We start from the raw sequence: 14,902 nt of genomic DNA on the forward strand, positions 1-14,902 counted from the left end.
TCACCCATCTTGCTCCCAGGTATCCCTCTTCCTTACATCTTTCTCCCAGCTGGGCCAGGTCATTTCTTTTCTCCCTAGGAGCCACACAAAATCTCTATTCTAAACTACTCAACAACAACATATCTTTTGATCATAGAATGGAAAGGCTGTGTTAGAATTATTCTGAATACTTCAGTCCTTGAGCAGTTGAGATGTTAGTAAAAAACATCTTGTTCAAAAGTAATAGACTTCAAGGTATAAGTACTCATTGTATTTTAAGGGTCTGTACATTTGCAAAAAATAGCCATGATTGTTGGAAGTAAATAGATAAAGAAGTTGAGAGGAAGGGAAAAGTAGGAGAGAATATTATATTATTCTTGCAGTATATCACACAAACTACACAGTCAAACAAAAGATAAATGCTATGGTAGGAATGTAGAGAATAAAGGGTTTCTTCCTAGGTTAAAAATGGTTTTCTGATAGTCAGAAAACCCAGTTCGAAAGAAGAATAGACCAGCATGAACTTTTTTTTTGCTGTTTTACTCTGTATTTTGAACATCCTGGTGTTTTTCTTCACAGAATAATAGTATTCAACAATTTGGGATATTTCAATGCAGAGTAAATATGGCAGAAAAAATGATTTGCTTTCTCCCATGTTGGGAGAATTATTCACTCTCACACATGAAGATGAAAATAGTGTGAATTTACATCCCTTGTTTCCTTAGATAGTTAACAAAATTTCATAAATGGGGGAGAGGGGCATTTCAACCATCTTGACACCTCACAGGACAAGGAATCATTCACATTCATACTTGCAGAAACTCGTAGTTAGACATCAACTAGATGCCTTGAGAAACAGAATATGAAGGCAACAGCCCTTTCCCATTTTTGCTTTCCACCAAACTATTGTATTATACTAGCTCTGAATCTGGAAATTTCATAAAATAATCATGCTAAATGGATTTCACCAGACAAATTCAAAGAATCTAAACCTATGCCTGTGACCAAATCCACATCTTAAACTAGCTAATTCCACAAATTGTGTTCTAAGTGAAACAGTATAACTTTAGTTTTCACCAGTTTCACTGACAGAGGAAGACAAATCTACTTTCCACCCCATACAAGCTTCATAAATCTTTAATTCCTCCTTCTTCATTCATCAACAAAAACTATTTCCTAGCACATCACTTTGCTCAACCGCATGTTTTGGAGACAACCTACTATAACTGTTTGGAGAAAGAGACAGTCATGAAGTTCATTCTGAAAACAGAACACTGATCTAAAATGTAGTCTCATTTCAAATTCTCTGTGAAACTCAACAGCAAAGCTCTTAGCACTATTTTATTTGATTCAAATCACAACCTATTTTTAAAACAAGATGCTCCAAAGTGTACTTAGTAACAACACACATTGAGTGCTGATGACATAATTTAAAAGGCTTAGAAATGCTCAATAAAAGCACTCTCAATATGAGATCTCAAGGAGAATTACAAATAAACAACACTTCACATATTTGTAAAGCAAAAGTGGGAGATATAAAAAACGGAACAACATTGAAAACAGCATCAGGGTGACATTTTGTTATTACAATTGTAAGCATACGTATTATTAAACAAATTTCACTGAGTTCAATGAGTTGGAGCAAAACTTAAGTTACAGTAAGAGTAGATTCAAGAAAATCAATGAGACTCATGTTTGTTATGAGTTTATTTCAATGGGTCGGCTTTAAGTTTGGTTCCAACCCATTACAATTTATTTCCAATAAAAAAAATATGAGCAACTGATATAAAAGAAAGCTAAACAGGTCAGTGGGGGAAAACTTTGAGAAAGAGATCTGGCCTCCAGGAGATATGGGAAAGTTCTAAAAAATGGACTATAAAACTATTATCATACTGAGTGATTATGGTTAAATCAGAAGTGTTTTTGAACCCAAGAGTTGTAGATGGAAAATATATTTGATGTACTACAGAAAGAGAGACAGCATGATAATGACAAAATGATATAAATATGAACCTACTAACAATCTAAATGAAAATTGTAGAACTTTCTTTGTAGATATCTATCTAAATAAAAAATTAATGTTCGTTTGTGGAATTATCAGAACTCAAAAACCACTAGACAAATTGACACCAAATTTGGACACAAGACACCTAACAACCCAATGTATGTCCTTGACTAAAAAAAAAATCGATTTTGTCATTTGGGACTTGTAGTTGCTGGGATTTAGTGTTCATCTGCAATCAAAGAGCATTCTCAACCCCACCAACGACGGAACTGAACCAAACTTGGCACACAGTTCTCCCATGACCAACAGAAAATACTGGAAGGGTTTGGTTGGCAGTGTCCTTTGGTTTTGGAGTTGTAGTTCACCTACATCCAGAGATCACTGTGCACTCAAACAATGATGGATCTGGACCAAACTCTACACAAATATTCAATATGCCCAAATATGAACACAGATGAAGTTTGGGGAAAATAGAATACTGACATTTGGGAGTTGTAGTTGCTGGGATTTATAGTTCACCTACAATCAAAGAGCATTCTGAACCCCACAAATGATACAATTGAACCAAACTTGGCAGACAGTTCTCCCATGACCAACAGAAAATACTGGAAGGGTATTTGGTTATGGAGTTGTAGTTCACCTACATCCAGAGAGCACTGTGGACTCAAACAATGATGGATCTGGACCAAACTCTACACTGCCCAAATGTGAACACTGGTGGAGTTTGGGGAAAATGGAATCCTGACATTTGGGAGTTGTAGTTGCTGGGATTTATAGTTCACCTACAATCACAGAGCATTCTGAACCTCACTAACAATAGAACTGGGCCAAACCTCCCACACAGAACCCCCATGTGGGCCACAGCAACGCATGGCAGGGGACGGCTAGTTAATAATAAAAATGTAAGAAAAAAATAATGTGAAATAATTTCTAATAAAAAAATTAAGATCAATTTACATTGAGGAAGAACTGGAAAATACCTGGAGACAATGTGAAAAGACACGAGAAGATACAACCAATGAACTTAAAATTAAAATTGTTAGACTCCTCAATATTTTATGAAATATGTGTTAAAGAAATAGAAATGAAGACTTGGTTGTAACAATGATAATTTTGCAAAACAACTCCCCATACCTTAACAACGTTCACCCTCTTTGTTTTCTCCTTGCGGCATACGCAATTAACCAATAACTAATCTATTATCCCTATATTTTTCCTTTTTCTTCCCTTGTCACTTCACCCACTCTCCTGATAAATGTTTAATAAAAATTATTTGGGAAAAAATTATGAGCAAACTGTTTGAGAGATACTCATGTCTAGAAATACAGATTTAATTTCCTGACTCAACTGTGTCCTTTTAGTATGAGAACAAACATTTTCCAAACAGTAGTTTAGTTTTAAATTCTGAGAAGAGCTTAATCCATTCATCCAAGTGAAGAACAACAGGGACCATAAATATGCACAATTCATAGCTTTGTTTCATTATAAAAATAAATGCTAATTGGAATGCATGCACTCACCGCTTGACAGATAATTGGATATTTTACACGATTTATTCCACCAGCAAAAACAGCAAACGTGAGAGCAGTGTGGAAACAGAAGTTGAGAAGCATGTGCCAGCCCTTCCTGCTGATTCGGATTGTGCTGTTTGAAGTTAACATAAAAACAAAGTCACACAACTATTTTGAACAGCATTGCAGAAATTCCAACAATTCATTGAATGTACAGTCATGGATTAAAGCTTATGACTTCTTTAGGGGACCACAGGTGCTGGAGATACTTATATAAATATGGGGAATCTTCCAATTTTAAATTGCAACCCCTAGAATGCCTCACCTTCATAGGGTGTGTGGTCAAAAAAGAAATTCTTTCAAGATCTGGAAACAACTGAACCTGAGCTGTTGTTCTGTATCAGTACACTTTTTCATGGACAGACATGCTAGAGAAATGCAAGCAGATTGGGCTTCAGTCTTTTTCTTGAATCTGTCTCCAATGCCTGCATTTCTGTGCTATATTCTAAAGGCTTCCTCCCTTGTAGAACCTGTTAAAACCCCTAACTATGTGATCTCTTGTCCCGAGATGACTCAGACGCAAGCGAAATCATTTGCTTAAGCAAAGTTATAGGGCCTAACTGGCTCTCTCTTCTCCCGCTTTCCTTCTCTCTCTCTCTCTCTCCTTTTTTCCTTCTGGTTTTGTTTTAGCATTCTATTAGCCTTTTGAATGTGTAAACAAAACAGAGCTCTAAGCAACTTTTAAAGAGGTTGTTATGCAAACAAGCCCGCAGAAAGATATACAATTTACCAAACAAAAACCGTAGGGTTGTGTTTTTAATATTAAGCTTAATTAACAAAAGTCAATATTTCTTTTTTTCTGTATTGTGACCCTACTCTTCCTTAAACGCACTCTGTCCAGCCGAGTTCTCTATGCTTCTACCCAACAAGCTGTCTCTCGGGCCAGCTTAGCATTAGAGCTGAAAATGGATATACATCTCTTCAACAGAGATGGTCACCTTCCTGGGTGAAGGTGGTGCACCAGAACCCAACTCTCTCACCGCCCCCCTTCCCAAAAAAAAACAAAAACAAAAAAAAAACACCCTACTTTGACTACTGTATGATCCTGGAAGCTCTCCATTTGTGGTGAAATTTGATAGACACTACCACTCTTCACTAATCACAACCTACTTTGGGGTAAATTAGCTTTTTGTTTGGGGAACAAGAAAGATCATCACCCACCTATTCCTCCTACCCACCCCATAAGTAGGTAGGTTCTCTGTACTACTGCAATGGCTACTAAATTACAGCAGAAGCTATAGTCTTCTGTAGTTCAAGATGGTGACAGAGCATTATACAGTCCTGGCAGCCCCCAGCCAACATATTTTTGTGATGGTTTCACCAATGATTTTCTGAGGTGTGGGTCTGTTAATGGTAGCAGCAAGAGGCCTTGAGAAGACTTCATATCACTCTCAGGCTATACATTTCCATGCCTGCTCTATAGCATTCTCTGGTTTAAGCAAAGTAGGAATGCAGAAACCAGAGGAGGGGGAGAGGAACATGGCAAAATGTCCCAGATGAAATTTTCTTTTAGTTCCCAAATTTCTAGCATTGTAGAGTGGAACACTGAAAATCATTCACACCCAGAACTCTATTAACTGGTGTGTTTACATTACCTTTGGCACTTTTCCTGCATTTTTCCTTGAGACACTATATTGTATTTCTAAATACTCAGCCGAAGTAAAGTCACTGCAATGCTACAAGTTTAGGGACTAGAGGAACATTTCTTTTTTTATAGGGGTGCAGAATTATTATGATGACCTTCAACCAAGTTAGGCCTACAATTTAGTTACTCCAGTGGCAAGGGAGTTTCGTTGCATCATAGGTTTCTGAGAAGTCTAGGAAGTATATGTAGGACAGCAGTTCACAAGATCACCAGACTAGCATAATTAGCTTTAAACCAGAGTACTACTAGCAGAAGTGCCTCAATGAACAGGCCTACAAAGTGATCCTTTTAAAAAGGGGTGGGACTTGTATAGCCTTCCAGATGCTGTCGGGCTGTTATTCCCTATTGCCCTAAAGGTAAGGAATCCTGGGAGGTATAGTCCAACAAGACAAGGAAGAGCTCTCAATTTCTGCTTTAAATACATAATGCCATGGAAGTAGAGGACATGAGTGGATTTTTGTGTAAATGGAGTTTCTCAGATCTCACAACCTCTGAGGATATCTAACATAGATGCAGGCGAAACATCAGGAGGGAATGCTTCTGGAACATTGCCATATAGTCCGAAAAACCTACAGCAACCCAGTGATTCCAGCCATGAAAGACTTCGACAATACATTAAATGGAGTTTGTTGTGATAAATTCCATTATATTTGCCACATCTTCTGAGGCATTTCCCACTAGACAGTTATAGTGTTACAATTCCAATGTAACTGACTTTAGGGAATCATTACATTTGTAGTTTTGGGGTGGTGCTTGTGGTTTCTAAATGATCCGCTAACTGCAAATCCCAGGTTTCCATGGGATGTTGCCATGCCATTTACAGAGGAAGCCATAGGACTGTAACAACATAGTGTGAAAGGGTCCTAATCTCTGAGCCTTCATGAGAAATCATGGGTGTGTGTGAATCTCTATAAGAGAGAGAGAGATACAAAAAAGACAAATGTCTACCCAACATTCCTCTAACCTGTTGCAAAGTAACTAATTTCATTGTGAAAATTGGAATGACATTTGAAGCAATTTCCAGCCAGAATATGCTCTGCAAGTAATTTAATGAGGCTCAAGGGGCAGGAGTGACAAAAATTATCAGGTCAGTTCCTCTGTTTATTTTGGACACTTGTTTCAGTATAACATGCAAAGCATTAAAAGCTTGCTTGTTTGGATTATACATTTCATATTCCTCTCAATAAGCAACAAAATTGTGTTTATTTTGTTTGATACTAACCAATTCAAGTCCCAAAAGTAATATTTTCATAGTGTGAAAGACCTATGTGTAGAAAAGAAACTGAGCTAGTATATCTGCTAAATACTGGATCATTACAAATATGGAAACAATAGATGGGTAGGTGGGTTAGGGGCAGAAGATAGCTTGGAAGAAATCTTAATGAACAGAATGGGGGAAAAAAGAATGCCAACAACTGGCAACTCTCTTCTTACCTGTGATGCACAATATAAGTGATAATTGAAGCAAAGAGGCACAACAGCATGACAGCAGTGCATGCATAGACCACGGGGTGGAGGAACTCCCCAGGGTACTGGGAGAGGGGCCACAGGGTTTTTTGATCCTGCCAAATAAATAAACAAAACAGATTAATTCTCTACACCCACAATGCAATATATGCCTCCTCCTTAGAGTGCCCTCCTGCCATAACAAAATGGTTTGTTAATGGACCCAGAAAACAATCTCCATTTACAAAATGCAAATCTGGAGTTTAGCCACATTTCCTTTCTCACCATAGGAGCTACATGGCGAATCCACTATATCACTGAGCTCCAAACATTAGAGATAACAGCTCCATCTTGTTTACATAATCAGTTATATTCGGATGAAAGAGCAATTTGTCAAAGCGCCTGCCAATTCACCAGGGGTCCCTGTCCTCTCTTTCAACTGACTATGGCCTCTGATTAATTCCTTGACCCTACATAGAAGTAAGAGCCTCAAATGAACTCAAGGCTTCTCTTTTCAAGTTAACTGCAGCTGATAGCATACAGGATCCCATGCTCGTGTTATAGAGCACTAGAGCCTCCTTCACATGCAAATATGAAACTCTGCTTTGTAAGAAACCATTGCCATTTCTTGACAAAATTAGGTCAGGTCTCTGGTTCCTTGCCTCTACCTTCCCCTCCATTTCACAGATTTCCCTTTTAAAAGCATACTAGAAAGATAGCTAGGCAAGAACCATAGGCAATGTTTTGATTGCAGGGAATCCATTTGAGCAATTAATGTTAGGGTATCAATGGCAAACCATGTCGAAGAGGAAAAAGGGGTGAACATAATGGACATCAAGTCAGGAGATTTGGATCAAAATGGCTATGGCTTTATAGGCTACAATGTATAGAGTTTTTGGTTTTATAACCAACTAGCCATCCCCTGCCACACGTTGCTGTGGCCCAGTCTGTATATATGTGTTTTGTGTATGTGTGTGTATATATTTGTGTGTATGTGTATATATGTAATTTTGCACATGTGTTGTAATGTATTTTTTTTGGCTTTTTAAGTCTCTTCTGCTGTGTTTTCCAGTGTTTTATGAGTGATGGTCACTCATTGGCCTGATAGGTGTATTGTGCCCAAATTTGGTGTCAATTCATCCAGTGGTTTTTGAGTTATGTTAATCCCACTAACAACCATTACATTTTTATTTATATAGATAACCAGACCCATCTGGGTTTACAGATCTCAGGGCTTGACCTCTCTTCTCTGGCTTTCAGGATTGGCAGAGATCTCAATCTGAGTCTATTGCCTTTCATGGGTGCATAAATATGCAGAACGTCACCAAAGCCCACTCCCTGTAGTATCTGAAAGCAGCTGTCCATAGGTCTCAAGGTTTGGCATTGAAATATCAGGTCCTCAGTCAGTTCTGACTTGACAATTCTAGTCATGGGGCATCCCAAGTGACTGCTCAGCAGTAGGAAGTGAAGGGAATAGAGTCTTAACATAGCATAGGCCAGAGAAATGTGCTAATTCCTATCACCCCCCCCCCAATTGGGCTGATTCTGGTCAAAGACACTTTGTTGTCTAAGCCAGTGGTGACTCCTTTCCTCTTGTAAAGCTGGTCAACTTATTTTGACACCCACTCCTCTTCCTCCTTGGTGATGAAAATACAAAAATAACAAGCTAAACAAGTAATTAGTAGAGTTTCTTGAAATGGAAAGAAAGAAAACTGGAACACAGGGTCCTTCAAAAGTTTCCTCAAGTAGGACAGATTGATTTCCCACATTCAGTGAGCTTGAGGCAGGATGGGGGGATTACCAACAAACTAAGATGCATAAAGAAATAGAAAATAGCACAGAAGGAAGGGCAATCAGGAGAAGAAACCCATATGTCATCATCATCATCATCATCATCATCATTTTTAATTACTTATTAATTTCCCTCCATCCGAGATGCTCCAGGCGATTTACATAGCAGAAATTATACAGGATAAAACACATACATACAAATATTAAAATTAACATGGGTCAAATGCTCTAGTAAAAAGCCAGGTCTTAAGTGCTAGGATAAAATGCCCTGAGTCACGTGTGGCTCTCAAATAGGGAGGCAAGGAATTCCACAAGGCAGGGGCAGAAATAGAGAAGGCCCTGCGTTTGGTGCTTTCCAAGTGCACTTCCCTAGGACCCGGTATATAGAGCAAATTGCGTTGGGATGGTCGCGGTGACCTCCGATGATGGTAGAAGGAGAGATGGTCTCTAAGATACAATGGACCCTGGCCATATAAAGTTTTAAAGGTCAGGACCAGCATCTTATACAAACCACGATACTCAATTGGGAGCTTCTGTAGATGCTGCAGCACTGGTGTTATATGGCATTTCATGGGTGTTTTTGTGAGTAACCTGGCTGCAGCATTCTGGACAATACGGAGCTTTCGGGTCGTATGTCCAGAGTAAGAGGCAAGAGGTTGGAGAAAAGGAATGGCAACAACAGAAAAATAATACATTTTAGAAAGTCCCACGTATAAAGATAAAAGAGAGTGGGAAGAATGTAGGAAGAATAGAACAGCAGCACTAGGGAAATCAAGATGCTCAGATAAACCTATAGGCTCAATTAGTTTTAAAGAGCAGGTGAAAAGCTGTGGGGAAATCCAAAGGGAAAGGAAAGATAAGGAGGAAGAGGAATTGGGTAGAGCAAGCACTGATAGGAGTTACAGAGGAACCATGGGACTAATGGAGGTCCATGAACAAGAAGACTAAGGCATCCACTGCTATCATGTAATGTACACATTTGTATCGGAAAACTCCAGGATTTGTTTGTTCTTTACACTTTTGTGTAGATTAGTGGTTATCAGTCAGTACCTGACTGACTGATGGAAACTGCAGGGAGTGAGGTGGCAGTCAAAGTCTCCCCAATGATCTTGGAGCAAGTCTACTCTAGGTTCCTGTTGGGGCACACCATTAGGTAACTTGTGGTGGTACGGGCAGTTGTGTTTCAGGGGCTTGTGTATTGAGGTCCAGAGACAGCATGGTGAGGTGATTTAAGAGTTGGATTAGGACTATGGGAGACCAGGGTTTCAATCTCTATTTGAGATTATCATTATATAATCATTATTATTATTATTATCATTATCATTATCATTATTACAATTGAGTAAATTTGAGCAACTCACAATCTCTCAGCCTAAGAGGAGGGCAGTGGGATCCCTCTTTCCCAACCAACTTTGCCAAAAGAGTAATCTGTGATACAGCTGACTGAGGGTCACTGTATGTTAGATTTTTTTTGAAGGCATCTAACAACAAAACCAAGGTCTCCATTACTTCCTTCTGCAAGGTGTCCACTGTTATCCACACTATTTTTCCCCATAGCACAACAGGTTGGCTTACATTCAGACTGGCACTGCTGGGCATTGCTCATCCCATCCCAACAAGGACGATTGATTGTATGCCATGAAACACTCATGGAAACGGTCCCCTGATTATATGACCCCATCATCCACACAGATTTTAAACTTTACCAGCTTTTCAAAAGGATTGCAGATTTACTTTCACTTTATCTCAGATAAAATCTGCCTATCGAAAGATTGTTGTTTTTCCTATTAGGCGACTATTATCTTTTTCAATAAATACCAACTTAGGTTAGCCTCCTGCTCTGGGATTTTAACTCACCTGTGTCATGACCTCTTGCCCCCTCTTTCATTCTTCTGCTTGAAGTATCTGCCTCACTTTATCTAACTCTGTGTCCCTGAAATGAATCCTCTTGGGAAGAGCAGGGATGCTCCAATTGCTGCCTATCTCCCCAAGGATCTGCCTCAGTGTTTTTTCCTGCAACACAAGTTGTGATGTAGAGAAGGGCTTAACTTGCTTTGTGAAACATCTTCCACATGGCAACCCTTTAGTATGAGGTCTCTTTCTATCTTCCACATAGTCACTCAGAATGTGAACATTGATATATACCATATCTTCTTTTCTTCGAACATACACAATTCTCACAGCTTTTCTTAGAAGGCTTGCTTTCCAGATCTTTGATCTTTGTCTTTCTCTTACTTCTCTAAAGACATATCCCAACTTTTAAATAATCTTCTTAAACTCTGATGCACAGAACTAGACATTATTGTACTCATAATGTGGCAAAGAGTCATTTTTAAAAAAATTAAACATCAAAAAACCAAATTCAAATTAGCTTCCAATATGTTTTTAAACATTGGTGTGAGTGAACGAGGGAAGAATAGCAATCAGAACTCACCTGCCATGCTCCAACTTTGAAATGAATGAGATCTGCTTACTGGCAACTATCTTAAGTCCACTTGATTTAAGTGAGTCTACAATGGATGCTATAAGATTTATCTTATCAGATTTTAACCCCCCATGTTTACAGCAAAAGACATTTTCACAAACTGATTATTTGCAAACAAGAATCACACAGGTGTAGGTGTTAAAGCAAATAGAGACTTACCTCTGTATTTGCTATTATCTTTACTTTTTAATTTGTACATACTCAGACTGTAACAATGACTGATGCTACTATTACTACAAATGCATTTTATACTAGTACAATTACTATTACTACTACTAGTAGGAGCCCCTGGTGGTGCAATGGGTTAAACTTGTGCTGGCATGACTGAAGACAGACAGGTCAGATGTTCAAATCTGGGGAAAGTGCAGATGAGCTCCCTCTGTCAGCTCCAGCTCCCCATGCGGGGATATGAGAGAAGCATCCCACAAGGATGATAAAACATCAAAACATGTGGGTGTTCCCTGGGCAACATCCTTGCAGACGGCCAATTCTCTCACACCAGAAGCGACTTGCAGTTTCTCAAGTTTAAAAAATGAAACTACTACTACTACTAGTAGTGATAATGTTCTTTGTTGCACACATCCACATCTTAGAGAGCTTTATGAGCTTTGGTTCAAGATCTTACTGTCAAAAATGGCAATGTTGGCAAATATATTTCCGTACAAAAAAAAATGTATGTTGGAAATAGCCAGGTCATTAGTTATCAACTGGAGGTCAATCAGTGCAGCTGGAACTAGAAGAATGCGATATAGACCAGTCTAGAGCCCATGGCAATCAACCTAGACCCCAATGCAGCAGAGAAGTGAAAGGAGCATACTAAAAAGAATATCAGTACAGCTGGCTGAGGAACAAGATATCTCCAAATTATTCAACAGGTCATAGTTGCTTGCTCTTAAGTAAACCAACTGCTACGATTTTTCACTAATGGCATTTTTCTGCCTTTCCTTTCAGGGGTAGAGTAAGTGGGAAAATTGTCCATCAGTCCTCACTATGGGCACAGCTCAAAAAGAATTCTATAAGTAAGGTATGAAGGACAGAAAGGAATGGGAAAGTCTACTCTGTTCCTTTCTTCGCTGCATTTGACTTTTCCTTTCTTTTTTTCCTCCTCTCAAAGAAGCAAGCAAAATAATAAGGAAGGAAGAAGCAGAAAAAAGAAGGAAGCCTTTTTACTACTTTTTGGGTTGTCTGCAAATTTTAAAAAACAAACTATTAAAAATGTGAAGTGATTTTGATGTTCGGCTCTGACTTCTTTCCCTCTTTATTATGCAAATTAGAAGTAACCTAAGCAAATACCAAGAGATTCTCTCTTCTCCTTGTAGATCTACAACTATTGTGGATCAGTGTTCAAAAAAGTAAAAAAACAAAAAAAGAGTCTCAGAGCTGCAAATTCCAAAAGCAAATACACATTATAGTCCTCTTATTATAGGACAGAAAGCACGATCATCCTGCAAAGTATTTCATGTCGAATTATGTCATTCAGGGCTTAGAATCTGAGTGGTTCACAACACTTCTGAAATGTTCATAACCATATCTAATGATTTCAACTGCGGTGCGACTGAAAACAAAAGAAGCTTTCATCGACCTGCAGGATGATTAGCTACTGTTATAATCTCCCACATATTTTAGGCTAGCCAGAGAGAGAAAAATGTATAACATTTAGAGTAATCACTGTCATAGACATTAATTTATGACAGTTCTGCAGCACAGTCCACTGTTAATATTGTGATTAAAGATATGACTGGAAAAGTAAATGTATGTGTCTGTTCAAAAATAATGTCACCATCTCTCAGGTTGCAATTTATGTTGTTATATGGTTGGACCCTGCTGCAGAAGAGACCCTGGGGCCTGAGTATTTGCCATCCAGCTGTGCTGCCTGCTCAGCCCTGGGCTTACCCAGGAAGAGACCTGCAGCCACACCCCCATTCCAGCCAGCTGACCCAGCAGCCTCCAAGGAGAGAACATAAAAGGACTGACCTAGAGGCCTGGGAGAGCTTTGTTGGGCCCCACTGCAGGAGAGACCCTGGGGCTTGAGGATTTACCATCCAGCTTTGCTGCCTTTCTCAGTCCTGGGCTTATCCACAAGGAGACCACAAGGCCAGCAGCCATGCATGGCTGTCTCAGCTGTTCTGGGATCTTTTCCATCACACCTTTTCTACATGCAGTGCTGCCACTGCATGGCCCTTCTGTTCCTAAGCCGGCCAGGCTGCCCCTAAGAGCCCTCTTCATCTGGCCTTAGATACCATCCCAGAGTTCTTTTGGCTATTGTCCACTCAAGTTTTAATTGGGTTTAATCACTGTGGCCTGGTTGGTAAGTCCCACTCTAAACTGGACGTTGAGTATTGGTATCATGAACTAAACCTTCATGAACTAAACCTCAGCACTCCTGCACTTGAAGATGTTGTGTTTTAAAATTGTGGCATCTGTGCCCTAATCCACTAGCCCTTTATATTGCTTTATCCCATGGTAATTATACATAAGACCACTTTTACTAGCAGGCTTATGTTTTGCCTGTGGAGATAGGGTGATTGGGAAACTATATTTTCAATCTGTTTTATTGCATTTATATGTTTTACCTGTTTTGTGCTGGTATGGCTGTACCAGGAGCTCCAGCTTTATTTTCTTTCTGTTATCTGTTTTGCAGTCATAGGACAGGCTTCCTATCCATCATAATTAAGATTTGGTTCAAGGAGCCATTTTTTGGGCAGTCACACACAAGGTAGCTAAACTATAGGACGTAGACCAGCTCGTCCCGTAGAAAAGCTTCCTTTCTCAATAACCATCCAGGGGAAAAGATAACCCATCCAGGGAAAAAGTAACATCCTGGGATACAGAAGCAGAAATTCCAAGAGAAAGGTCTCAAAAGCTCTGGCTGAGAGCTCACAGCCTCGCGGCATCAGAGGGAACAGCCCTGAAGTTTCTAAGAATTTTCGAAGGAAGAACAGCATTACAGATCCACAGAACCCCAGCTGAAACATCTTCAAGCCTCGGCTGGTAGGTTTACTCGATACCCAGATGCACTTGGAATCGGTAGTAGGTCCCACACTGATGAGGCATAGATAGAAAGCAGCCTGGGAGAGGTTAAAAAGGGTTTTTCCTACAGAAAAAGTTTAGTTAATCAAAGTCAGGTACCAGTCCATTGAGGACTAGACTAAGAAAGCCTTGAAGTGTTGTTTGAGCCATTGAAGATTTGTTGTTTGTTCCATAATAAAGACTTTGTTGCATCATTAAAGACTCTAAAGACCATCACTTCAGAAAAATCCCTGAGAACTTCTCTTTGAGGCGCCCCTGGCTTCTCGCTGGGCTTAAAGTATACATCCTATAAAAAAGTACAGCTGTTACAGGCCCAGCACGCGACAGAACATGTTTTATAATTTGAAATGTTATATTTATTATGTACAATCCGGCATTGAATTATGCCATAATCTATAATCTGCTCTGAGTTCCCTTTGGGGTGAGAAGAGCAGGGTATAAATATAGTAAATAAATAAATGTTCCTTATCTGATCTCTTCCCCCAGATCCAACCCATTTCTTATGTGATTATTATGTTTGACTTACTTGTACAAAGATTGTCTCAACTTCTAAATATTTTAAAAAATGTACTTACACAGTTGTACATGAAAGCAAGGTTCACACAAGAGTTGTAATTTGGTTACTTGGTTTATTCAACTAAGCTACTGGTTCAGGTATCACATGAGCAGCAGGGATACAATTCAACATATTTGATGTAGGGTCCTACTTGCTTTTTCCATTTCGCTAGTTCATTGAATTCAGATAACTGGCATCTTTGAATGGGTAAAAGGATATAATAATAAACTTTATTTCTACCCTGCCACCATCTCCTAAAACGGGACTCAGGGTGGCAAACATGAGGCCGAGCCCAAAATTACAATACTGCAAAATAAAATACAAACAATCAAATAATAACATCAAAATAAATTCATGAAGCAACAGAGTATAAAATAAACAAATGCAAAATAGC

At 39.1% G+C, this 14,902-nt stretch overlaps 1 protein-coding gene across 3 annotated transcripts in view; it reads right to left on the bottom strand.

The window, feature by feature from the left end:
* Positions 1–14,902, bottom strand: part of ADGRA1 (adhesion G protein-coupled receptor A1) — a 517,955-nt gene that overhangs the window by 83,386 nt on the left and 419,667 nt on the right. For all 3 annotated transcript variants that reach the window (XM_060768686.2, XM_060768685.2, XM_060768687.2), the window contains 2 exons: positions 6,635–6,762; positions 3,505–3,628 (listed from right to left, as the gene is read on the bottom strand). In XM_060768686.2, the coding sequence (XP_060624669.2) occupies positions 3,505–3,628; positions 6,635–6,762 (252 nt within the window). The remainder of the gene's footprint in view (positions 1–3,504; positions 3,629–6,634; positions 6,763–14,902) is intronic.

Source organism: Anolis sagrei, chromosome 3 (assembly GCF_037176765.1).
Source record: "Anolis sagrei isolate rAnoSag1 chromosome 3, rAnoSag1.mat, whole genome shotgun sequence".
Taxonomy (NCBI): domain Eukaryota; kingdom Metazoa; phylum Chordata; class Lepidosauria; order Squamata; family Dactyloidae; genus Anolis; species Anolis sagrei.